The sequence below is a fragment of the Gymnoscopelus microlampas genome (genome assembly GCF_963454915.1).
Source record: "Gymnoscopelus microlampas genome assembly, chromosome: 3".
Classification (NCBI taxonomy): domain Eukaryota; kingdom Metazoa; phylum Chordata; class Actinopteri; order Myctophiformes; family Myctophidae; genus Gymnoscopelus; species Gymnoscopelus microlampas.
The window spans coordinates 14487861-14514850 of record NC_139940.1 but is presented as its reverse complement, the minus strand read 5'-3'; the positions used below and the strand labels follow the sequence as shown (position 1 = coordinate 14514850).

General features: G+C 40.6%; 2 protein-coding genes across 3 annotated transcripts; one reads left to right on the top strand and one right to left on the bottom strand.

The window, feature by feature from the left end:
- The first annotated feature begins 1397 nt into the window (after positions 1-1397).
- lag3 (lymphocyte activating 3) lies at positions 1398-8956 on the top strand. Of its 2 annotated transcripts, none has more exons than XM_084053591.1 (8): positions 1398-1589; positions 1800-1935; positions 3486-3706; positions 4177-4458; positions 4878-5195; positions 5796-6050; positions 6509-6639; positions 7050-8956. In XM_084053591.1, exons 1-8 carry the CDS (start codon positions 1511-1513, stop codon positions 7188-7190), a joined length of 1563 nt encoding a protein of 520 aa, XP_083909717.1. In that variant the 5' UTR covers positions 1398-1510; the 3' UTR covers positions 7191-8956. The 2 variants fall into 2 exon arrangements, with proteins under 2 accessions (XP_083909717.1, XP_083909718.1); XM_084053592.1 differs by having other exon boundaries at positions 1398-1602.
- On the bottom strand, positions 7209-26923 carry plekhg6 (pleckstrin homology domain containing, family G (with RhoGef domain) member 6). Its single transcript, XM_084053590.1, has 15 exons — positions 26823-26923; positions 21905-22127; positions 21344-21478; positions 20344-20481; positions 19224-19319; positions 19073-19123; positions 18270-18419; positions 17693-17803; positions 16763-16912; positions 16211-16345; positions 14943-15062; positions 14561-14696; positions 14184-14299; positions 12356-13932; positions 7209-9231 (listed from the first exon to the last, which is right to left on the bottom strand). The coding sequence occupies exons 1-15, from the start codon at positions 26840-26842 to the stop codon at positions 9033-9035; spliced, it is 3357 nt and encodes a 1118-aa protein (XP_083909716.1). The 5' UTR covers positions 26843-26923; the 3' UTR covers positions 7209-9032.
- Positions 26924-26990: the final 67 nt, after the last annotated feature.

Below are 26990 nucleotides of genomic sequence, written 5' to 3'. Positions count from 1 at the left end.
CAAGGTCTCCCCTTAACTCTGACAGTGTACAAATGGAACCAAATGGACCCATCAGGGTCCATTTGGTTCCATTTGTACACTATCAGAGTTACAGACGTTCGGGTTAGATTTAGACCCCCTAAACTTCCCAGAGATTCCCTGGAATCCATTTTGAGAACCACGGGTCTAGCCTACACCCTCCACAAGACCAAACGGTAGAGTTTGCAGTGACAGGGACTATGAAAAACAACCAAAAGCAGTTACAGTTGCTTTAGCCTCTGTAACTGAATGAGAGCAGGGCAGAGAAAGATGTGGTTTGATTCGTACAAAAGGGCACTGTCTTCTATGAAAGCAGTCCGACAGGAGATTAGAAATCTAGCCATGAAGCCAACGTCAGAACTCTAGATGTGACATCAGCAAGGTGTGCTGAGCTGTTTTAATCACAGTGCTCTGAAAATGGACAACAAGATGTGTGAAGCGAAACTGGAGAGGATGAATCAGTTTCAGCCTCATGACGAATCTTCTTCAAATCAACATGGGCCTACTCCCGTTACCAGAATGGCCTATAATTCTATTATCAACGTCAATGAAAGCTGTGAATGAAAGCTGACTGGCAGCAAGGAAAGCAGGACAAGATAGTTTCGCATTGTTCTTCACATTTCCAAAACCGCTCTTCGAAACAGCATGCGTTTCCTGTAAATAATGCAGAAGTAAATGAAGACGCATTGCACATTAGGAAGTTGCAATAATAAATGGTAAATAAATGGTGCATTTATATAGCGCCTTTATCCAAAGCGCTTCACCTAGATTGTGCATTACATTCACCCATTCACACACACATCGATGGCGGAGGAAACCATGCAAGGCACCAACCTGCTCATCGGGAGCAATTAGGGGTTCAGTGTCTTGCTCAAGGACTCTTCGACACTAACTCTTCTGGGGGAGCCCGAGATCGAACTGGAAACCTCACGGCTTCCATCCAGCCGCTCTACCCCAGAGCCACTGCTCAAGTTTGAATAAAATGGATGAACTACTCTCATGGCACACAAAGAAAATCATGTTTTTGTTGTTGCTTAAAACTCATTCACTCTGTGAATTTCAATATATAGTAACTTGACTTCTACTGAGCATGTGCTTGTCAGTGTGACATCTTTATTAGTCATGTATGTTGTCTTGAAAGACTGATTAATGAAAGGGGTAGGGGAGGGGGTGGGGCAAAGGGGAATCCGTGGTAGGGTGTGTGGGTCTTTCTCCCTTGTTACCTGTCTGTCTTGTAGTTTCCATGTTGCGTCAGTCAGTGAGACCGCACCATACAGTAGATGTAAGTCACGTGGGGACTACCACTACCCTCCTCCCCCACGACTATATAAAACTGAGCTCAGGCACACAAAACCCACACAGAGTACATCAAACAAAAACAGAAAGAATTGTTATCAAGAACATGGTACAGAGAGCGTGATTTCAATAGAGGATCAGGTCAAAGTAAGATATTAGACGTTTAATTGTAGGACAAGTTCGACAACAGATTCAAATGTACAGCCTAATACAACTGAAAGAGAACAAGATGTTGTGGAGATATCTCATCTGGTGCGGAATGACCCTGCTATCAGGTACATATACACTGTAGGAAAATTACTTTTTCGTATTATTATATTATTTTTAATATAGTATTTATACATTGTTTTTCTCACAAATTCTACATTGAGTGAATTCAGATTTGAAAAATCTAATCTAATTTAATTAAATTTAGTTATGGTATATTCTCTGGTAGGTTTTTCTAACACAATAGAGTTTGTGTGTGCATGTGTGTGTTTCCCCAGGTGTTATGTGTGAGGACATGGAGGTGTTTGTGGAGTCAGGCTCGCAGGTTGACTTACCCTGTGAGTGCAGCCGTCCCGCAGTACAGTCCCGCTCTGCACAGTCTGCAGCTCTAATCATCTGGAGTAAGAATGGAGGGTAGGATGATCTTAATATTATGTCATTTAGAGTTATTATTTTTTACATAATAATAACTAAAAATACATTTATTTTGGGGGGGTCCCCAGATGATTAGCTTAATGTGCAACATTGTTTTCTCACCCAACAGTAAACAAACCAACATACAGTATAAGTGTATACATGGTATCTGCACATTTCTAAAGTCACAATTCAATGACTTTTAAGACCTTTTTAATGCCAAATTGGCCAAATTGTCAAATGTTACGCAAGAAATCGGCTATTTTCACTATGTTTATCTGAAGAACCGAGTCAAACTAAATTAAACTACAATTCCAAGTGCTTGTCAGAGTGGGGTGTCCCCAGTTCAAATATGATCATTTGGGGGGTCATGACCTGAAAGGTTTGGGAACCCCTGTGGCTATGTTTACGTTGACAATATAACATATACAATTGGGGTGGTTGTATTTGGTCTCCCAACTCTTCTATTGAGACATTTACGGTAGATCATGTCAAAGGTCATGTCTCACCTAGACACAAATTCAACAAGATTCAATTTATCCCCCGAGCAAGCAGGCCGGCTCTATTAGCTCAATGGTAAAGATTTCAGCACTTAAAGGGCAAGACCACTTTGTTAGAGGTTTGGGTTGTGTAGTTACCTTGCCATTATGTAACTCCAAAGGTGGACAAGAAATCAAAAATAATTGCTCCATTGATTGGAAATTGATAATTCAAAATATGCTCCTCATTGACTTACATTGTACGGTGAAACAGCTCTCAAAGTCACTCTTTTAGCACGTAAATGGACGGAAACAAAGTTGACTCAGACAATATAGAACATCACCAAACCCAGTACTGTTTTTTTTTTTAATAAAAATGTTAGCTTCCTGTTGATTTTGCTATTTTTATTTAAAAGAAAACCCGGACTGGATCCGCGGATCCGGATCCGGATCTTCAAATAGTAAAATCAACAGGAAGTTGACATTTTTATTAAAAAAACAAACAGTACTGGGTTTGGTGATGTTCTATATTCTCTGAATCAGCTTTGTTTGTGTTCGTTTATGTGCTAAAAGAGTGACTTTGAGAGCTGTTTCACCGTACAATGTAAGTCAATGAGGAACATATTTTGAATTATCAATTTCTAATCAATGGAGCAATCATTTTTGATTTGTTGTCCACCTTTGGAGTTACACCATGGCAAGGTAAATACACAACCCAAACCTCTAACAAAGTGGTCTAGCCCTTTAAGCAGGAAGCCAGGTTCAAATCCGGGGTAGAATAGGGAAGTTACATAGTGCTGCTTTAAGTTTGTTTGGAGATGAGACGTTTCATTTTATTTTTTATTTTTATAAATCCCTTGATGTTCTTTCAATGTCACAGGCTAGTTTTTCCAAACTAAACTAAACAATCCACCTGCCACATTCTTTCGCTTTACCATCCCAGCTCCATCGCTTAATCTTTCCCTCAGAATCACGGTCCATTCTATCTTATCTATCCATAATCATGAAAGTAAAAGCACTGCACTGTAGCGCTTTGAACATCTCCCACATTCTCCACTCACCTTCCCACAGCACAGTTTGGAGGAAGGGGCAGAACGGTCTGGAGACCTGGGGCCAAGCCTGTTACAGTCTGGAGACCCGGCAGACACGGTGCTTCCATTCAGACACGGTCAAAGGGTTGCACAGCCTGCGTATTAAAGACATAACGGAGGAGGATGGAGGGGTGTATACCTGCACAGTGGACGACAGAGTGACACACGTTCAGAACACGGTCATACTAAGGGTCATCAAAGGTGAGAGACTCCTTGTAGACATGCATAGCAAGACAAAAAACGTGGTTTTATTATGACATGTTAGATCAGTGGTTCCTAAATGTTTCTATACCAAGGCCTCCCAAATAGCTATAGCCTCTGGCTTCAGCCACCCTTTTGCAATATGGCTGTTAACACCCCCCACCCCTCCAAAATGCAAAAATTACAAGCTCAAGCTTATTTGACAACAATGACATGGCCAATATTACTATGCCAACAATTTTCTTTGCACTACACTGTCTCTCTGCATTTGATGTGTGTGTTTACCTGGCTTACTGTGAGTCGCTCGGGGTAAAGAGCGTCTGCTAAATGCCTAAATTGTAATTGTAAATTGTAAAATAAATTATTATATGCAATTCAATCACTTACACTCCCCATCAGTGATGCAGTACAAGTCATAATAATAATAGAAATAATAATAATAATCTCACTCTTGCCTGTATGTGTCACAGTGTCCATCTCGCCATCGGCTCCACTTGAAGGAGATAACATCTCAGTCAGCTGTAAGGTGAACCCTTGGCCTAAAGGGGCCATGATCCGTTGGAAGCTGGATGATAAGCCGTATACACCTGTCAATGAAAATGGGATGAAGGAGACCTTCAACCCACATGACGACCTGGACTCCAACAGCGCCTGGAGCGGCAGGGCCTCTCAGAGGCTGACGGGACGGTGGACATGTGTTGTAGACTACCAGGGGAAGGGAGGACAAGCGACACAGTGTGTGTCTGTGAGAGGTGAGGGCATGATCACACATGAACTTCATGTTTTAGTCATAATTAATACTTAGTTGCACGTTGTGTCACTCGCCTAAAATAGCAGATCTAAAAGCTCACAACGTGAGCTTTCTACTTTAGGTGCACTACACTGGCGCATAATAACTAAGTATAAATCAGGCCTTGGATCTTCTGCATTTAGCTGACGTGTTGAGTAATTTACGGCCAAAGAAATACGTTAAAATCATAGATCTCCAAAACCACCACTAACCAGTAATGAGTACACAGGTCAGAACTAATGGTGCTCTGACAAATATCTGTGCTTCTAGACTATGAAAGGTGAAAGTGTTACGTCCAAGAATGCAGAAAAGCGCTAAGAAGAGTGGGTGAGATGACTACTTATAGTCTCTTTTCTATCCTTCGTCACCTTGCTCTCATAGGAATCACCCAGCCATCCAATGACAGCACCAAGGTGTACGCAGCAGTGGGTTCGGTAGCCTCCCTCCCCTGTGTTTTTGCCCCTGGTTTGATACCCTCGGACCCAACCTGGGAGAAACTGAACGAGCAAGGAAAAACCGTTGCTCCCTCCAGCCCCCCTTCGCCCACGTCTACCCTGTCACGCATGCCCTCCCTGGACCCCTGGGACAGGTCCGCTACGCTGTTGGAGGTGGGCTTGGAGGATGGAGGCACCTACAGATGTTCTGGGACAATACAAGGACAGAGGTTGACTAGAACACTACAGCTTGTAGTTGCTAAAGGTGAGTCTATGGGTGTTTCCTACTGTGTGCAGACAAAAGTGTTGGTTCTTCAGCGATTCTTCAGGATGGTTGAGGTGCTATATAAGCACCACTGTCATACAAAGTATCTGTTGAACTGGTTCTTAAGCTTAGTTTAGGCACCTCTAATGGTTCAATATAGAACCATTTTAAAAAGGATGTTCCCTACTATGCTTATGAGTCAAATTTTTGTTTATGGGTACATATGTAGTGGCAACATTATGAGCTTACTTATAATGTGTCGTCTATATATCGCCAAATGAAATAGAAACACCTTAAAAGGAGCAGTTCCCCAAAAAAATGACTGAAACTATTTACACACCCCATGAAGGCTTGAATTCATGGAGATTTTTTGTTTTTTGTCGCATTCCTAAGCCAATAATTTGATGACCAGCGGAAATATGCTAATGTATTCAAGGCTTTATGGGGTGTGTAATGGATAGAAAATAAGTAATTAATTATTGCTCACAGTGAGCAATAATCCAGTCTATCAATGACCTCACAGTGCATTTTCTTTCTTTACACGATTAGCTCCATTCCATCACTCAATAACCACAATGCATTTTCTTGTTCTCCTTTCAGTTGAGAGCAACACTCCATCAGCCAGACCAGGCTCCGAGACATTGACCTGTCACCTTAGTGATCCTAGCGAGGTCACTGACTATGAGTGGGCCCACATGACCCTCAGTTACGGCACTCAGTCAGTGAACTCCTCTGTACAGGGGAAGGTTATACAAATCCACAGAGCGACACAAGAGGATTCTGGGGAATGGATCTGTCGTTTCTACAGGAAAAAAGTCCTGCTGGGAACAGTAACATACCACGTTCAACAGACAAGTAAGCTTACACATATTGATTAAGTGAGAGAAAGGTTGTTCTTTGTGTTTTGCTCAAGGACACATCGAAAAGAGCCTATGGCTGTTGATGGAATGTTTGCCCTCTCTAGCCACTGCTGCCATTTCAGAATAATTTACTCAGCATACACACCAGCTATTTGGTGTATTCATTTACAAATGCATGCAAAGGCAATCACGGTTATATTTTCATGTAGAATTACACTTTGAGCCTTTATCTGGGGCAGTAATAGCCCATATGGACAATCTACAAATGGTAAACACCTGCCCCACTGGGAAAGACAGTAGAATGTAGTGGTTGTACTGCACTGCGAGAATATGGGACAGTGGTGCCAAACATAATGTTGCTACTAAGGAAGCCCATGCTCAGTCAGTTTTTCCTGTATAAAAAACAACCGAATAAAGTCTAAACAAATCTCTCTGTCTCTGTGTGCTCCCCAGGCGGTCTGACTGGGGCCAGGCCCAGTGAGACAGGAGTATCCAACAAGGACACCGGCACTATAATCCTTCTTAGCGTCCTTCTCATGGTACTGCTGCTGGTCCTGTTACAGATGTTCAAGAACCACCAACGGGTTAGTTTATTCTAAATTATATGTAATAATATATGTACTATACTATACGTTTAAAAAAATGTAATTTCATTTTGGTAAATGTTTTTAAATCTGTGTGTGTGTGTGGGGGGGGGGGGGGGGGTAATGTATCTTTTTAATGTAGTTTGTAGATTGTTACAATATTGTGAAATAAGAAAAAATACGCTCTTTCTTTCAAGATGCTTTGGAAGAACAGTATCTTCTGTCTTTGGCAGATTTCCCCACTTGTTTTGAGAAAAATAAAATAATGAGATTGGAATACAATTACATCTACATTTTGTATACTGTCTGTGTGGGGTTTCAGTGCATAAAATTGCCATCAATGCATTCAAGCTAGAGTGTGTGCTCAATTTTGCCTGTTAATAATTTAATCCATGTCTTTTTCTGTGCAGAAGAAAAGGATCTTGCAATACCCTGCGCTGGAGTCTATTGTTCACTCGATCTCAAATGAAAGAGAAGAGAAAGAACGGAACCAAGTTAAACACCACAGCATCTCAACTGTTGCCGCCAAATGTCACAACACTGTTGAATAAAGAGAACCTAGACTCGTATTGCCTGCAATAACCTTTATAGATGTACAGTACATATTTGTATAAATTGTAAACATGCCCAGCAGACATTTGTAGCAATATGCATGCTCCTGTATTTAGAAAGAATATACAGTATCTGACATTTTGTGTATACTGTAATATTCATTTCAATGTAACCTTTTTTCTTCCAGCCATGTATGTGTATTTCTGTATAGCCTGTAGTAGGCTATATTTCTTGAGAATAAGATGATAATAAAAAATATATATATATGTTCATTAAAGCTGTTTTTCATTATATACATAATATACAACCTGGAATCTCTAAGTGAAATGAATAAGACAAAAGTGAAATTATTATTCATATTATAAATAAAAACTGAATAAGCTCATGATATTTACACAAGTCATTGGCTAAGCATATTGGCATTTAATAAAAAAAAGTTTAAAAAATAATATGTTACATTATTTGACATAGTGATGCATATTTACAGAGAAAGTGTTAGCATATTTGGAATTGGAGATCCTTATGCAGAAGCAGCCTAGGCTGTTTACTGTCAACATTGAATTACTTCAAATCTCAGAATAGTTGCAAAGATCTGTGCTCCCTTTATGCTCAGAGTATATGCACTGTACAGTATATGGTCTCTGTCGGGTGGAAACCTCATATGTCCAAAAATGTTCCTCCTTCAGGGGGTTCCAGATGGTCCCCAGCTATATGATGGAGAGTTGGTAACCAAATGGACCCTTAGAGATCTTTAACTCTTGAGATGTAAAATGAAACCTCCATTTTACGCTCTCAAGAGTTAAATTATTGTTAAACATCTGCATTACTTAATTAAATAATTGTTATTTTGATCAACCTTTGCCTGTTATCGCTACCTATGGTACCAACATCAATACAGCATGGAATTGTGGACGAAATCGTATCCAACGATAACAAAATATTCAAAGTTTCGGGTCTGAGAGTCTGAATCTCATCAAACGGTGGTCCGCGGCTCAAATGGTGAATAAATAACAGACCTTGATATGAAAAAGGTTGAAAACCACTGCTGTAGTATGATCAAGTAGGGCATTAATTTACGAAAAAAACACAAAAAGTTCAACTATATGGAGATAAGAGGTTTCTGCCCGACAGCGACAATATGCATCTGGAAATGAGGCAGGTTAAACCTGGTCAGAGGAGTACTATAAATCAAGCTCACAGATTGAACTTTGGCACAGTGTAAGACTTATAACTTAACTGTCTTGGGACTTCATCAGTTGCATGACAGCGTGTATCTCGGAACACACACTTGAATCCACTGTGGGCAGTGGTGTAAAGTAACTAAGTACGTGTAGGCCTACTCAAGTACTGTACTTAAGTGCAATTTTGAGGTATTTTTACTTTACTGGAGTATTTCCAAATGTCAGTAGTATTTCTAAATGACATATTTCCGTATGACTTATTTCCGTATGACGTATTTCCAAATGACAAGCTCACAATGCATTGTGAGCTTGTAGATCTGCTATTTTCAAAAGATTTGTATACATTTTGAACTTGTGAAACGGGACATTCTGCATAATGAGTACTTTCTACTTTTGGTACTTAAAGTACATTTTGATACCAATACTTTTGTACTTTTACTCAAGTCAATTTTGAATTCCGGACTTTCACTTGTAAACAGAGTATTTCTACATTGGAGTATTGATACTTTTACTTAAGTACAAAATGTGAGTACTTCTTCCATCACTGACTGTGGGTGCACTAGCTGAGTCCCACAGGTAAAATCCTAATTTTTACACTCTCATGCAGGTTAGTGCCCTTGTACGAGAGAGTTCCCCTTTGTCTCTGTTGCCTCATCAGAACTAGACTTGGCTACACTCTCCTTCCTCTTGCTCTGTGAATCTCTTCATGTCCCATGCGGTCAGACTTCTGCTGATGCCCTCCAACAGCCCCTCACCTCCTCCGATGGTGTAATCCCCGGGGTTCAGGTGATCCATGACCTCTTCATCATCGAAGCACCACCCTGACCAGTCCACATTAACGCCGTCCGCAAAGACAGAGCTACAGAAGGAGGGACATGGGAATGAAATATACTTATTCATACATTGGTTGAATATATTGTCGCTGTCGAGCAGACAGACAAACCTCTGATCTCCATATTCTAACTTTCTGTGTTTTTTTTTAAATTAACGCCCTACTTGATCATACTACAGCGTGACACAAAAGCAGCAGATCTACAAGCTCGAAACATGGCCCGAAGCGACTTGTTTTGAGCTTGTAGATCTTCTACTTTTGAATTTGAATCCTGAAAAGTAACTGTTTTGGACATATGAGGTTTCCACCCGACAGAGACGATTTATAAAGGCAAAAGGGGAACGATCCTGCATACTCTCTGAATGAAACGTGCAAAATAAATAATCTTTCTTTCAAAGCAACGTTTCAGTCCTTAGATCTTACAGGGACCAAAACGTTGTTTTGTAATATTTAGAAGTTTCAGGCAGTGCGCAGGATATTTTTGTTTTTGCTTTTGTCCTATGCACCTGTCATTAATATGTTTTAGGTGTGCATCAGCCTTTAGTCAAGTTTTGAACATATAAACGCAAGATAAAAAAAGACTGACAAGCAAAGACAATTGAAATACAGAATCTAAACGTTCACAGGATGTTTTACTATGTAAACCTGTACTGAAACAAGATTCTTCAAGAGATTTGAAAAGGAAATAATCATAAGGAAAGTGAGACAGAGAATAAATACTGATCTCTATGTATTTAATATTTAAGGGAAGGAGTCACAATAAACTATATGCAATATGATGTTTTGTGCTACTTGGATGTGCCAATATGTTCCTCAATTCAAGACAAAACTGAAGTCATTATTTTTGGAGGCAGGGAAGAACAATAAAAAAATCTGTGCTCAGCTTCAATCGGCAATCTTAAAAGCATGGACTCAGACAGACCTGAATTTCAACATCCACAATAAGACAATTACAAAGTCAGCCTACTATCACCTTAAGAATATAAATAATATCAAGGATTAAAGGACTTTGTCCATGTATTTATCTTCATTAGTGTCTTTACAGGTCTCCCTAAAGAAATCTATCAGACACCTGCAGTTGATTCAGAACGCTGTTGCTCTTGTCCTTAATAGGAAAGTGGATTATATCACTCCAGTTCTCATATCTTTACACTGGCTGCCTTTACAGTATGTCTATTTTCTATACGATTACATTTTAATAACTATTTATTTATTATATTTAAATGACCTTGTATAAATGTGTTTCTTTGGCACAGTTGCTTTTAATGTTTTGAGTATATCACTTGAATTGCATTGTTGAAATGTTCTATACAAATAAACTTGCCTTGCCTTCTTAGTTCTTGCCAGAACAATTACATCGGTCTCAGTGATCAAAACATGCACATACTGCACTGTACTTAAATATAACAATCATAATCCGATTTGATCACATTCATTATTTTACTTATTATTAGAATTGTTATGTTCCTCATTTATGTGACCTCATGCTATGGATATCATGTCATACAGCTTTGCTTAATTCTTTGAACATAGCAAAATGTTGCCCATGCACTTGGCCGTATTTATTTTTATAAACCTAATTTTAAACCCATGTCTTAAATATCAAAAAAGTGCAACAAAAGGTTGAGCTGTCTATCCAGAACATATCTGTATCAATCAGTTACATTTACATTAAGTGTTGGCAAAACAAGTTTTTGATATTAATTATAGGGATTGGAGTTGCAAAAAGTATTATAAAAATATTTAACTAACTAAAATCCAATATAATGTTTGTGATCCACAGTTATTCACTTCATGATGTACTGTGAAATAAAAATCCAAACCTGAGCAATATTTAAAAATATGTTTGGGGTGGACCTTCTTGTATTTCATTCTAATTCCATTGCGTGGCTCATTCTGTATTAAGATTCAAATCGAGAATCAGATTACATAGGCCGATAAGTAGGCAGTGCCACCAAACAGCGTAGATAGATACCATTTAGTTTCCATTCAATCATAACTTGATAGCCATTGTCTGTCCACCCACTCATAACTTATTGCAAACGACAAGATTTTACAGCTGATAACCATTTTGTTCCACCAAAAATAAATGCATACACAGACGTACCATTATCTACTAAATTCATATTCATATTTTTAGCGGCGCTGGCGCCGTCCTGCTCTATACCTGGCTTTTCCGTCAACGTTCTGATTGGTCAGGTCTGTCAACGTAAATATTTCTAATATCTAGAAATATTTAGTAATTTCATTTTATTATTCATTTGGCTAAAGTCTCCTTCTAGGTACGTTTTTAGCGGCGCTGGCGCCGCTCTATACATAGTATAGAGCGGTCCTGCTCTATACCTGGCTTTTCCGTCAACGTTCTGATTGGTCAGGTCTGTCAACATTCTGATTGGTCAGGCCCGCCAAGGTTCTGATTGGTCAGGTCCGTCAACGTTCTGATTGGTCAGGCCCGTCGAGGTTCTGATTGGTCAGGTCCGTCAACGTTCTGATTGGTCAGGCCCGTCGAGGTTCTGATTGGTCAGGTCCGTCAACGTTCTGATTGGTCAGGCCCGTCAAGGTTCTGATTGGTCAGGCCCGTCAAGGTTCTGATTGGTCAGGCCCGTCAAGGTTCTGATTTGTCAGGCAAGGGGACTATTCATGACATCACTATGATGTCATGAATATAGAATATAGACTATGATGTCATGAATATATTGTTTTTAGCACATCGATGACATAATGTATGAAAGGCGCCGCTACCTTCACACAGGGTGTGATTTTTGGGGCGGTGTAGCCGCCCCCTATAAGTGAGTTTTGGACACCGACCAAAAAAATTGTGTACCCCCTAACCCTTCCATTGTTAATGCAAATCGTTACTTTTTTCATATCAGCCAATCACATTACAGCTAGTGTCATCACCACTAACTGTAATGTGATTGGCTGACTTTGCAAATTCAGGACTGTGATTGGCTAGCGAAACACATGACACATGTGCAGCCCTATGAATAGCAGTATGGACTTTAAAAAAAGTTATTTATCCTTTTTTTAAAGTGAGTCATGTTGTGATGACCACACACCGCCCACTTCACACTGGGTGTGATTTTTTCTTTACAATAGAATAGAATAGAATCTGCCTTCCAAAAAAAAAAGATCAGCTTCTCATCCTTACCTGCTCCTCTTCTCATCTTCATCTCCGTCCACCAGCTGCTCCCTCCATCCTTTACTCACGGTAGGAGCTCTGCATCTCATGACCTCCACCTCCTCCCACTCTGTATCCCGGTCTCCTTCACTGGGTGACTGTGACGGAGTGGTGGAGAAAGAAGGGGAAGGAGGCCGATTCCATGTTTTGACGTTGGCATGCAGTTTCCCGTTTGTTTGGCCCCTCTCCTTGGCTCGTTCCAGAAGGCCCACCAGAGTGGAGGTGCGTGCTCGTGGATTCAAACCTAGAGCAGGATAAGGAGGGGCGTCCATTCTTGGCAGACTGCTCTTACGAGACTCATGACGAAGTCCCTGTCCACCGTGAGTGACCAGGTCGGGAATGGAGGCGCTCCTCTGCGCCTTTAATTTGGGCCTCCTTGTTTGTGAGTTTTGCTCAGGCACGTCATTGGGCTGCTCAGGCTCAGAAAGGTTTTGAAGGTCTGGGGAAACCCTATCACCAATCGCGTCCCACAGCACCCTGTGGTTCAGCTGCTTCAAGGATCCCAGCTTGAGCACCAGGTGGGAGTCTGTGTTCTGTCTAGAGGAAGAAACCGAGTGTCCCTTGAGCTTGTGGTTGCAATCCGAGTCAGAGTTGGAGGAAGAGTTGGCATGAGCAGACCAGACGGCTGCTCCTGACCCTCTCAACTGCTGCTGGCTGGACATCTGAGGAGGAGCACCATGATGGCTGCTGATTGGTCTCCTCCGCCGTAATCTAGGAGACCTCAGCTTGCTCGAGAAGCTCCATGAGTCCGACGGGGGACCCTCTTCTGCAGAATGGCCGTGCCAAGAGTCTCTCCTGGGCTCCTGGTACACTGGCCGTGACTCTGAATGCCTCCGCAATGACCTCCCTCCTGCTCCTGCGGGGAACCCTTGAAACTCAGACGTCCGCATAGAACTCAGTGTTTGGTGCTCTCTGTAAGGAGGAAGTGAAGTGACAGACTGGGGCATTGGGTAGTCTACATCAGGGTACACTCCACCAATCAATAGAGAGTGCGGTCCACTGGGTTTGCTTCTGAAAGGCTTTGCCTCGTCTGTAGGCAGAACGCCATTGCTCAACTCAGATGCTGATTGTCTGTTGTGGTTCCAGGTCGCCTTCCGCTCTTTAATCCCCCGAAATTCAACCACAAACTCCTCTTGCTCCCATTGTTGATCTCCTCTCAACCCCATTTCTATCCATTCCCTGCCTTCCATTTCTTGTCTTTTTTTGAGGGCCCGACGGGCAAAGCTTGCATGCGCTGATTTGCGTTGAGTGCCACTGAACTTATGTTGCTGTAACCCAGGACCGTTACTGGTGACCTTCGGGTCTGAGTGCCGGTGCGCTGTCTCTGTCACTCTGGATGTCAACATCCCACTAACTGATTGGGCAAAAACTGGTTCTTCAATGAGGTTATCTACAAATGTTTCATTTCCAGATTTTTTAAGTGGGTGTTTAATTTGATCCTTATGTGCTATATTGGTTTCCGCAATGAGCATGGTCTCAGATTGTTGGAGTTTCTGGCTGTCCATCTGTCTGTTGTTCTCGGTCTCTCTGAGTCCCTTCAGCGTCTCCTGTCAATTAACAAGACTCACAATAAAATGTACAGTACACAGACTTCAATTAATCTTTAATTAATAGCTCACCCATGTCCGCTCTTTAATTTTGTTTTCTATTAATGTGTTCGTTTGACATAATTAATTAAATATTTTCAAGTTGGGAATTTCTGAATTGAGCGACAATACTGCCACAATAGTGATTGCCAAATAAAAACAATTGGATTGCTGTCCCATCAGGGATGAGGGTAAGAATTGTCTGTGGTAACCTGTGCCTGGTGAATGGTGGAAACCCACGTGGGGCAGCTCTCTGGTGAGGCTGTAGAGAATATGTAGACATTCATGGCACAGCCAAGTTCACTGACTTCCACGAGAACAAAGGAACCTGAGAGAACAAAACGAGGAGGTGGAGGAGAAAGGTTGAAAAATGTATGTGCTCAGGATTATAGGACTGATGTCAGTTCCTGGATGTTCAAGATAAATGGTAAATGGTGCATTTATATAGCGCCTCAACACTTGACTACAATGTGTTTTCACACAGTATGCATTCATGTAGTGTGGAGCAGAGTGGTTTTGTGAAAGAATAATCTGTAATCATTGAGCCGCCCCCAGGATGAAAGGTGAAATAAAAGAGGTTCATACTTACTGCCGTCTCTGAGCGCTGAACAATGACTTCTGTCCAAGGCCAATGGGGGACGCACTACCTTCAGCCTCTCCGCCTTCTTCTGAACTTTGGTTATCAGGAGGACATCTGAGAAGAGTAGAGCCACCACCACCTCCAGCTACATTACGCCATGACAGAGTAAACACAGACATATTAAAGAGATTTAAGGTCTTAATTCATACTGAATAGATAGAACAGTATATAGAAACAGCAACAGCAGTAATCGTTACTTAAGTTATCTGATCTGGGAAAAACTTCACCTAAAATTTCATTTTAGGTGCAGTTATCTTTTATAAGACATAAACATTTCTGAATGTTTATCTAATCTATCAATCAAACATTTAACTAGTAATTGAGTACACACCTTACTGTCCTTCCTAACGCGGACCTTTAGGTTTTCCTCCAGAAGCAGTTTGCGTACAATCCCGGGATCCACTCCTTTCATTGGGCACGTTAAGTCAAACTGACAAACCTCTCGGACATGCTGTGGAATGATGGAAATGATGGTCAATTTTCATTGATAATGATAATGACATCAATGTGTGTGTGTGTGTGTGTGTGTGTGTGTGTGTGTGTGTGTGTGTGTGTGTGTGTGCACGGCTAATATTACAAACCACTAAGCCGATCGCTGCCAAATGTCTTGTGCACACTGCCAGCATAGTCAGGGGATATTAGCAGAATATTTTCCAATCTTGGAATAAATTCCTTACCAAAAAAAATCTTCACCAATGTGTTTGTAAAGGTGTCTAGTAACACATCTCACAAAGACTGAAATTCAGTATCCCTAGGAGAATTTTTGACAGCTCCTTAAAGTTGGGGTACCCACCATAACCTTGGTTAAAGAAAAATCCCCCAAAAAAATCCAAATTTAATTCTGTTTTAAGTAGCATGTGAGGGGTCAAACTAAGGTGTTTTTATGATTCTGAATCCATTGCAATCATTTGTTTTGCACCAAAACCACTCCTTGGGCTAAAAACGGCCATAGCCATGTATACTTTTTGTGTAAAAAGCCCATTGAGATTGGGACGTTTTTAGCCCAAGGAGTGGTTTTGGTGCAAAACAAATGATTGCAATGGATTCAGAATCATAAATACACCCTAGTTTGACACCTCACATGCTACTTAAAACAGAATTAAATTTTGATTTTTTGAGGGGATTTTTTTTTAACCAAAGTTATGGTGGGTACCCCAACTTTAAGGAGCTGTCAAAAATTCTCCTAGGGATACTGAATTTCAGTCTTTGTGAGATGTGTTACTAGACACCTTTGCAAACACATTGGTGAAGATTTCTTTTGGTAAGGAATTTATTCCAAGACTTTTTTAATATCCCCTGACTAGCAGGCCAAAGAAGTAAATATTTATTTTTTACCTATCGTGAATTCTTTGTGTGTGTGAATATTTTATAATCTCAGATCCACCATCCCGCCGTCCCACCATGTTTGGGTAAGACTGACGTCATCAATATGATTTCAGTTTCAGTTGAAAATATGTCAAAGGACACTTGTCCAAATATTCATGGGATGAAGTATAAATTAAGCCATTACCTTAACACCGGATCCCATCAATGCTCCTCTCATGTTCTCACCCCTCCATCCCACAAAGAACAAGGTGGGATGGACTCCATGAAATTTACCTTGTCAATTTCCTCATTTATCCCTTCCACCACATATCCCTCCACTCTCTGGGCAGAAATAGACAGAGCCAGCTCCTCGTCTTTCAGCCTCATGTAGTCGTTGATGCTCTCCAAAAAAACATTAACACTGGACAACTGGAGGACAGACAAAGGAAGACGTGTTGTCAAGAAGAGGTGTTGTCAGTCTTCAGAAAACTCTTAAACCTTTGGGAACTACAGATTGATCCAACTTTACATTGTTTATTAATTTTATTTGCAGACTACATTTGCACAGTACCTGTTCTCTGCCCTTTGGCCTTAACCCGTCCTAACTGGAGAAGTGGGGAGCTACTGAGCAGGGGACCAGCTCCAGATCAAAGGATAATGCCTTGCTCAAGGGCCCTGGCAGGTATTCAGTATGTCCCTAACATTTACTGTATGTAATTAGGTGTGGCAGGAAACCCATATGGAGAACATACAACAACACAGAGAAAGGCCCCATGCAGTTGGGTTCGAACCCAGGACACCTAGCCACTATGCCACCCCTTCCCTCTTGAAATTGTAGCTTCTCACCATGTGTCGTATTGAATGTTGTACATGTAGGTCCTGGGTGGTTTTGAGCACAGCCTTCAACAGCAGGGGGTACTTGGTGATCCTCTGGTGGGGCTTGGCCTGCATGTCTCCCAGACGCATCCGCTCACACTGAGGGTGTGTCTCCACCCACTAAAGACAATGACATAAGCATACGTCCAGAGAAACCCTGAAGTCAGATCTGGTTGTCAGTGGCTACCTTAGATACAGATGCATTCAGTCAGTCAGTCAGTCAGTCATTCATGCATTGCAAATGAAATCCACAATTCAAAAATATATTTTGAAAGAATGACAATGACACCTGTTCTGTTACACCTGTGACAGCAGTTAAAACAAAAGATAATTGTTCCTGGTTGTCAAAGTGACATCACCATTAGGTGCTAGACTACATTTTTTATATACTAGACAATATACTTCAGTTAATGATTCACAAGCTTGCCAGTGGCCCTTTCTCATCATAAATTCAGATGATAGAAAGATGAAGTCTAGATACAGCCTGTTCCAGCGATTCAAAGAAAGTATTGCACGGATGCTTGCCTCACACTTTCTGTCAATAAACTGTCAGTGCATAAATTCTTGCCGATGTTACAGAAATAACGCCTTACAGTTACCAGAGCAGGCTGAGTCATTTTGAGAGGATGTTGGTGTGATGTTGGTGTGTCCTTCTGGGACTGACTGATAACCGACACGTTATGAGAAAAGCGCAAAACCACATCATAAACAACAATAACACCATGGGTTAGACATCGTCCTTTGTTCATGGCTGTGGAGCATAATGTGGTTAAGGCCTGTGTCATCATGCAGTATTAAGTATTGTCTGGACTCATGCACATAAAGTTGAATAATATTTTTCTTTGTGTGTATGTGTACTGTATATGTCAATGCATGCAGGTTGAGTGTATGTATTGTTACCTGGACGTATGTAAAGAAGTGAGGTTTGGTATCCATCTCTCTTCGTGTAAACTCTAGAGTGTCCTCCTCCTCCCAACAATATGGCAAGTAGGAAGAGAAACGTTTGTGGAACTAGAGGAAAAGCAGAGGAAGAATTGAAAAGTATTGTGTACAGAAGCAGATAAAATGATGGGAAGTTTAGTTTAGTTTAGTTTAGTTTCAAGGAAACATATAAATGAAATGATAAACCAGACAACAGAACAAAGACTTTAATAATAATTTGTGCAGGTGAGGATAAATACAAAGGACACTCTACTCTAGGACAACATCTTACTTGCAGACACCCAACTTCTAATAGAATAACATGTTTTGTGCAGGACAGGTGAGACTAAATAACATGTTCTATTCTACAGTATTCTAGTAATAATATCTAATAGCCAGTTGTCACCTGCAGACACCCATGGTTTTGTATAGGTGAGATTAGGAAGGAAGAGGGGTATATTTTATTCTATTCCATTCTATTCATAACTTTTAACAACTAACTGTTACTTGCATTCTATTCTATTCTATTCTATAACTTATAACAACTAACTGTTACCTGCAGACACCCAGCTTCTAACCTCAGGGGGTCAAAGGGTTTCCCAGTCCTCCGAACTTCCCTTAACATGGGATACATCACTTCCTGCCAGAATAGGCGATGGGCACTGAGAATGGAGGGGAGGTTGGAGAAGAGCAGCTCAGGTGTCACCTGACAGAAGAACAGAAAAGGAAACTAAAAATGTAATGATGTACTACTGTACTCTCTAACTTTGGGTGACAGTTTCCGCATTCTCAGTGGAAAATTTAAATTAAAATGACTGTTGATGTTATTGTTCTTGAGCTCAATGTTCCACTGCTATCTGTGTGCTTGGTCACAACGGATGTTCTCAGTGTTTTAGAATGTAAGCGGTATGTAGAGCAGTGGAAAGTATAGCCTGCAGAATTTATGTTGGGCTGATGTGTATGGCTATAAGAAGAAGAATCACTTTATTGTCAACTAACACCAGCAATCATGCTGCCAAGGAAGTAAATTCCTGAATATTTTTCACAAACTGTGAATTTCCTTTTTTCTTTCTTTTTATACTCAAAGTGAATGGTGGTCGAATCAGGCTGAAACCTTTGCCCAATTGGTGGAGACGACTGACATCAAATTAGTGATTTCACAGACTGGCACTGCTCACATTAAGTTTGAGATGCACAACCACGCTGTTATTAGGCCCTGTCTTGTTTATTTAATTCTGTATCTTAATGTGTTTAATAGGTAATTTGTCCATGTTGATGTTATTCCCTGTCCATATTTTGGGACAACAGTCTTCTAGATCTAGAACAAAGCAGAGCTCCTGCGTGCTCCTGCATACTGACCTCCAGGAGAAATCCATGCTGATGCAAGTTGACCAGGGCGGCAATAACCAGCTGAAAGAGACAAAAACTGTACTGTTCAAGTAAAAACTACTTTCCACACAATGTAATATAGGATGCAGTGTGGTCGGGCACTGAATGACTGTATTCTTACATCTTTGATGACAGTGAGCTTGTTGATGTAGGTGAGCTCCGTATGGAGAAACTCCCATAGCGCCTCCTGCTGGTGTCTCTGCATCTTAGACATTGTCTGGCCATAAGAAGAGAAGAGGACAATCATGCTTACAGAAACACAAAACTCACAGACAGACAAGGCATTTCACCTGAATAGTATTGATGTAGTGGTTAAGGCATATTAGAAAGTGCTGTGATGCATGAAACAAGAATGGTATAATTAAGAAATGGAACTGAAATTGGCAATTCTGTAATGTATCATTGTTATTACACTGCATTAACATCAGTGTTGATTTTGACAGCAAATTTTGATTTAGTTTTAGTCATTGTCTTTTGAATAAAACTTCATTCAGTTTTAGTCATATTTTAGTCATTTGAAATGTTTTAGTTTTTGTCTAGTTTTAGTTGACTAAATATGATAAGATTTTAGTTGACTAAATCTACAGTTGATTTAGTCGATTAAAATGTATTTTGGTGGTGCCTTGATGGCGTCGTAATGGCGGATTTTACAGTTGGTTGCATGCTGAAAATAGCCGATCTACAAGCTCACAACGCGTCGCAGTGTGACGCGTTGTGAGCTTGTAGATCTGCTATTCTCAGAGCGCAACACATTTTTCGTCATAGTTTTAGTCAACGAAATCAACACTGATTAACATGTGGTTTAACTAATGTAAAAGTATTCCAAGTACGCACCGATACAGTGCTTAATGAATACATTAATACATAATGGTGTGGGGGGCTCTATAGCATTGGTTCTGAAGTCCGTGGGGGGGTTCCAAGGGGTCCCCAGCAAAATGTGTTAATATAGCATCACAATCATTTTAACCACTTTAACCTTTTATACTTTGGCTATTCAAAAATAGCAGATATAGAAGCTTATAGTGCGGCACTGAGTGCCGCGCTATGAGCTTGTAGATCTGCTATTTTTGAACATTTGTGCCAACCTTTGAATATTTATTTTTAACATTTGTAACTCAAATCTTTGCCTCTGGGGGTCTCTGGAACAAAATATTTGAGATGGGGTCCGATCATTTTGGGGGTCCTTGACATGAAAACGTTTGAGAACCACTGCTCTATAGGGTCTGGTAGCCGTGCCGTACCGAATGGGAGTGCACGAGTTCAGTCCAGCCTTTCTCCAGCTTGGTTCCAAGAAGCTTCTCTTCCCATCTCCACCTCAGATCGACCGGCACGGGGAAGGCCTGCAGTGACTGCTTCAACAAGTCCAACTGACCCCGGTCCTGATGGGTGGAGAGAGACACAGAGAGAAGAGAGAGGGGAAACAAGAAATGACAAGTCAAATTATACCATAGCATGCCCAGTAGCAACCAAACAGGGCTCAACTATTACCTACAGAGAACAAGGGAGCAACAGAATGAAAGAAAGACAGAGAGAGAATGAAGGAAACGGAAAAGCAGGATGGCGAAAGAAGGAGGGAAGAATGCAGAGAGAATAACAAATTAGTTAACAACATAACGAAGGGGGGAAAACATCATACAGTATCCTCAGTATGAATGTCACTCTACTGTAATTCTAGTTCTAGTTCTTTCAAAGTTAAATTAGAACTAAAAGATTTTTCTGTGTATGTCTATTTTTCAGTAAAGCCAAGACAGTCGTTGTGTGAGCTGTATAGTTTTAGTTTTGTCATTCAGTATTTATTCAGATAAAAGTTGTGTGTCAGTCAGTATGTGTTCATATAGTAGTTGTGTGTCAGTATGTGTTCATAGTAGTTGTGTGTCAGTATGTGTTCATATAGTAGCTGTGTGTCAGTATGTGTTCATATAGTATTTGTGAGTCAGTCACTGTCAGATTGTGTTGTGTGTCAGTCAGCATGTATTGAGATGATAGTCATGTGTCAAGTCAGTATGTATTCAGATACTGTAGAAGCTGTGTCAGTCACTATGTGTTCAGATTGTGTTGTGTCAGTCAGTAGGTATGTATTCAGATAATAGTTGTGTCAGTCACTATGTGTTCAGATAGTTGTGTTGTGTCAGTCACTGTGTGTTCATATAGTTGTGTTGTGTCAGTCAGTGTGTGTTCAGATAGTTGTGCTGTGTCAGTCAGTGTGCATTCAGACTGTGTAAGACGTCATGTGAACAGTACCTCAGGCGTAGGGTTCTTCTCCGACACTCCCTGGTTGAACAGGACCTGCCTCAGTGCGGCTCTGGGTTTGACTCCCACAGATGCTGCCTTGCTCACAGTGGCAATATCTGTCACCACCTTCTGCCTTGTACGCCTCTGGAATGTGCACGCATACAGGCAAGATCAAAAGAAGTTGCACACATCCCAAAAACCTTTTGAAGGACAAATACTGATGGCAGCTAGATAAGGCACTTAAGTCCCATTAGCTACAAATGGAACTGATAAGTGGCGAACAATAGATCAGTACAGTACGTATAATTGATGCATGCTGACACACACACATGCATATGCACGCACAGCTTTTGTTAGTCAGTTACATAAATGTTTCATGGAATTGTTGCTGCTCAAGGCTGTCAATCTGCTCCAGTGTTATATAAAAGTTTCATATCATTGTTGCTGTACTAAGCTGTCAGTCAGTGTCGCTTTCAGGAGTTGCTGCCCTACACGTCTCTCACACACACACACACACACACACACACACACACACACACACACACACACACACACACACACACAACTTGCCTGGTAGCCCAAAGTATTGAACCTGTGTTTGTCTGCTGACCCCTTGCGGTGGATGAGAGTCTCTGCAGGCGGAGCTGTGCCGTTTGCATGAGGCTCTGTCTCTTTGGTTTCTGTTTCTCTCTGTCTCTCTCCCTCCCATGCGTCTCTCCAAGGCACTCCTGGTTCATCCACTGCCGTTTCATTTTCCCCGCCATTGTTTACATATGGCGCTCTATAGGAGAGGCTGAAGAGGATAAACACACAGGGTTACTCATTGCCTAATAAGAGAATAGGAAGTTATAAAGGGAACATTCCACCGATAATCCCTCTGTGTTGTATTTTTACAGTACAAGCTATTACTGCAGCCACTTTATACAGTACACCTGGCATTCATAGTGATGTCAACATGCCACTTTCTGTTTATCCATTTGAACCCATTGACAGAGAGCCTATACTTTTGGTCTTTATCTTTTGGACTTATTTTAAACTCCAGCTTTCAACCTTTGCACTGTTGAGGAAACCGTATAGATTCCCAAACATTTCTGCATCGATGACTACTGGCTATATTTTACATGATTTGATAAATAAACACTTGAACTTGAACTTTGACCCGAGTAACAGTCAGAGAGAGGTTTGGTTGTTGGCCTGTTCAAGCAACATGGTCTTCATTCAATATGATTTGTGGAGAGCTAAGAGTTGCTTAGACTAGCATAATTATACAGGTATAATATACTGTATATACAGTATAGAGAGCTGAAATAACTCATCAAAACTTGATATTTCAGTGTTTAAATGAAAAAAAATGTAGGCCTATACAAACTGTTGTATACAAGTAATAGAACATAAGCTGAAGTAAAGTCAACATTGCTGCTTTTAAATGTGTGACCAGCGGCAGACTGAGAGACATTGTAGGATTTTATTTAATATCCTTCAATTTGAGGTGAGGAAGTTATTTTCAAAATCTTCCTACAAAATACAGTAGTATGGTGAACAGATGAATATGGAACAGGAAGGAAATGCAAAGCACAATCCTTTCAAAGCAGAAGAAACCAAATTGGGGAAGTAAGTAGGTTATGATTGTATATGCACGGTTCACTTTTAGTGTGTGTGTGTGTGTGTGTGTGTGTGTGTGTGTGTGTGTGTGTGTGTGTGTGTGTGTGTGTGTGTGTGTGTGTGTGGCGCAATAGTGGAAAAACATGCACCACTCGCTCACACATCACTGCGTGTGAGTGAGTGGTGCATGAGAATCATGAGTCATCATGTCAGTGTGGACTGGTGATTCTTTTATAGAGATGCCATCCATCTTGTAGGACTACACACCATGCAGTCAGGAGGCCTATCCAACATTATTTAAAGCAGTGGTTCTCAAACATTTTCGTGCCAAGGACCCCCAAAATGATATGTATTTGGCCGCGGACCCCACATCTGAAAAGATTTTGTGCCAGGGACCCCCAGAAGAAGAGAAGATTTGTGTAAAAAAAAAGCAACATTATTCAAAGTCTTTCAAACAGTTTCAAGATTTTTCAAAAATAGCAGATGTGCAAGCTCGCCGGTACAAAGTGACTCGCTGTGAGCTTGTATATCTGTTATTTTTGAGAACCACCGTTCTAAATCCTAAGAGTTTTTTGAAAAACTTATGTTGCTAAACTGTATAGCTAAAATCTAAAATCACACAGATCCCGGTTTTAATGGGGTTTAAAGCAAAGTAATGAATAAAGATAAATAAAGATTTGTGTGGTATAATGGCATACTGTGTGTGTAATCATACTTTACAAACTATAATTGTGTGAAGGCCAAATCCTTGAATGTGAGGACATTTAGTTGATTAAAAAGTGGGGGGAAAAAGAAGACTATTTTATCTGCAGACAGACAGTCATACTCCCTTTTGAATAGAGATAAACAAGAGCTCTTTCACAGAACAGGAGCTCTTTGATTGTTCAAGGTCTCTTCGGAGAGAGACAGTGCATTAAGGCAGTGTTTCTCAAATAGGGGTATGTGTACCCCTGGAGGTACATGGTGGTACTATAGAGGGTACGTGAAAGAAAGTGAAAGATGTCATTTATTGTAATGTTTAATGATACAATATTGACAGACTTTATGTGATCCTGCCAATAAAATATTAAACTTATTTGTTGACATAAATTGACATAAACACTGGACTTAATGTTATGGCCACAGTTTAAAATAAATCTGCTCAGGAGGCACTAATTACAACTCTTTCACTCCATTTCTTATTTTGTAATGTTATTCTATCATTCATTCATAGAATCTGCTAGTTGTAGTCAGAGAAAGGGGAAGGGGGGGGGGGTACTTGGAAATCTTGGAAATGGGGTACTTAAGTCAAAAACATTTGAGAGCCCCTGCATTAAGGCATGTGAAAATACATATATTTGGGGGGGGGGGGGGGGGGGGGGTATATACGCAAGATAACGTTTTCATCCAAAAGTCTAACAGGAAAGTTGACAGTGAAAATAGAGAATTCAAAGAAGAATGGAAAGAGCTGCCCAATTCATGTGCCTGTCATTTACTCTCAAAATGGATAAAAGCATAATAATATGCTCTCTATACTCTCAATTTGGACATTATAGCCTATGTGGGACTGTCAGTCAGATAATATAAATTATTTACAAACTAATACGCCGGGACAGATTTTATCATGTGCCACTTCTTGCCCCAGTGCAATAAATCAATATTCTAAGATGTCTAAAATGTCCTATATAGGCTAATCATATCGCTGGTCTCAATTTCAGTGATATGCTCCAACAAATAATATTCTACTTTTTCATACAGTACATACGTATCTGTAATGTGATTGTACTTATATGAATGGATTTTCTTTCTGTACTACTAAAATTAATTAAAGTTACAGTACCTATTTTTTATAATCAGATACTTCCATGTTGTGTATGTCATTACAAACCCAACAGTGACAACCAAGACTGACAGTGACATAATAGCATAGAGGTGACAGCATCGACCAGAGTTTACAAAACAGTGAATATGACACTGATAGTTGCATGTTATAGGACGTCACAGGCTCACAGCACCCTGAGAGGCCGCACAGTATGGCCTTCTCATCAGTTCCTGCATACCAAACAGTAGCATCACAATGTCCGACTGAAGCGTTTGGTTACACAGAGGAATGTATGTGATTCTCAGGAAACACTTAATGATCATTTGAAAGATATGTATGGCATGGTATTTAAGAAGACAGCACTGTGGAGACAGAAGCATTAGAGGGGATGATGTGATTTAGGTCTTTATGACTTATTTTGATGAAGTATTCCTGCTATGATGCTAGCTACTGCCCATCTCCACAGCAAGAATCAAGTCCAAATACATCAGCTAATTATTGTTCGTACAAGCTAATCTATGCGGAGAAAGACTGTGTGAACGTTTTAACATGTACAAACCTGCTCCTACATATCTGTATTATATTATGTACTGTATATCTTTTGATTATTTGATCTGTTTCTACTGTATGTCTATCCTCTCCCTTCTCATGGAAAACTACAAAATGATGGAGCGTGCTCATGTCACCCACTTATTTACACCTGTAAACCTATGATGTGACAATACAGTTGATTCTGATTCTGATTAAAGCCTAATTTCTGACCATTTCCATTTCCATTCACAGAAGCATAAATAAAAAGCTGTAGTGTACAAACTATTCGGCCAGTCTAAGTAAGTGATATAGGCCAGGGGTTTTCAACCAGTGGTCCGGGGACCACCAGTGGTCCTTGAGGGGGTTCCAGGGGGTCCCCAGCCAAATTGATAGTTAGCAACCAAATTGACCCTTATATGTCTGTAACTCTGAGTGTACAAATGGAACCAAATGGACCCTAACGGGTCCATTTCCATTTGTACACTCTCAGAGTTAAATGAACACTGATGATGGTGATACAGTGTAGATTGGGACCCCCAAGAAATCTAAATGGTTGAGTCCCTGGCATATCTTTTCAAATGGGGGTCCCTGGGCTAATATTTGTCAATTTGGGGGTCCTTGACGCGAAAAAGGTTGAAAACCACTGATATAGGCCATAGGGCCTACACCGTTTTTGTGGCTCTGATTCTGTAGATTCATATAAACAGGCTGTGTGGAACTTCATCAATAATGCAACTGTATCAACATGCATGCATTTACGTGCCCAGCACTGCCCACAAATGCACACACACCCATACACAGACATTTTTTTTTAAATGTCAAGGACCGCCAATTTGATATGCATTAGACCATGGACTCCCATTTGATACTAAAAAAAAAATCCCAATCTAAGAGCATTTATTTTGTTCGACATGAATTGGTCCGATATAGTCTGTCATTTGCTCCAGAAATCCTTTACCGTCTATGTACGGTAAGTATAGAGATAACAGTGAAACTTTGATCAAAATAGCCATTCTTGTATGCTCTCTAGTTGTATTTACTGTATATGTAACCATAATAATTATTTAAAAAAATAAAATAACTATCAATCATTTCCCCCTGAAACCCCGGCCATCAAGACCCCCGGGGCTTTCCTGATTGTACAGTGAGAACCACTGCTGTAGGCTATATTCCAACCATTCCTGCTATTACAATAACTCTAAACTGCCAGGCTCCAAAGCACACTGACACAAGTGACTCTCAGTGAATAGAAATATCTCACTGTAACACCGGACATGTCTGAACTTAGATAACATAGGAATTCTAACTCCTCGACTCTTTCCGACTATCTGACTGAAAAAGACAAATCTGTAGATTCTAGTTTCATTTCATTAATAATATATAAATTGAGCCAATCACAATCCAATACAGTCCCACAGAGCAGTATAACAACACCAACATGTGGATCAACAAGTGAAGACATACTGTAACTTAAGGCAAAACATCACAAATATAAATCACTGTCTCTTGCTCTACATTAATACATAGGTTTATAATGAATAAATAACATTTCACCTGGGCTTGGTTAGATCCATGTTGTTTCACGCAGTCATCTTTGGTTTCTGCCAGTTTTCCTCTCTCTTTCCGTCTGTCCCCTCCCACTCGCTCTCTTCTCTCTCGCTCTCCCTAACTCTCTCTCACCTGCACCCCTGCCCTTTGCAACTGGCCCAACAAGAACAACTG

What these genes read in the sequence shown, in the direction of transcription:
- plekhg6 (XM_084053590.1), bottom strand. Translation starts at nt 26,842, where the DNA reads ATGGATCTAACCAAGCCCAG. An exon ending in TAGAAGCTGGGTGTCTGCAG is followed by an intron (nt 17,804 to 18,269) that starts GTAACAGTTAGT and finishes CTTTTCCTCTAG; the next exon opens with TTCCACAAACGTTTCTCTTC. An exon ending in ACTTCTTTACATACGTCCAG is followed by an intron (nt 16,913 to 17,692) that starts GTAACAATACAT and finishes CATTGTCTTTAG; the next exon opens with TGGGTGGAGACACACCCTCA.
- lag3 (XM_084053591.1), top strand. Translation starts at nt 1,511, where the DNA reads ATGTACAGCCTAATACAACTGAAAGAGAACAAGATGTTGTGGAGATAT. An exon ending in CATACTAAGGGTCATCAAAG is followed by an intron (nt 3,707 to 4,176) that starts GTGAGAGACTCC and finishes TATGTGTCACAG; the next exon opens with TGTCCATCTCGCCATCGGCT. An exon ending in ACAGCTTGTAGTTGCTAAAG is followed by an intron (nt 5,196 to 5,795) that starts GTGAGTCTATGG and finishes TTCTCCTTTCAG; the next exon opens with TTGAGAGCAACACTCCATCA.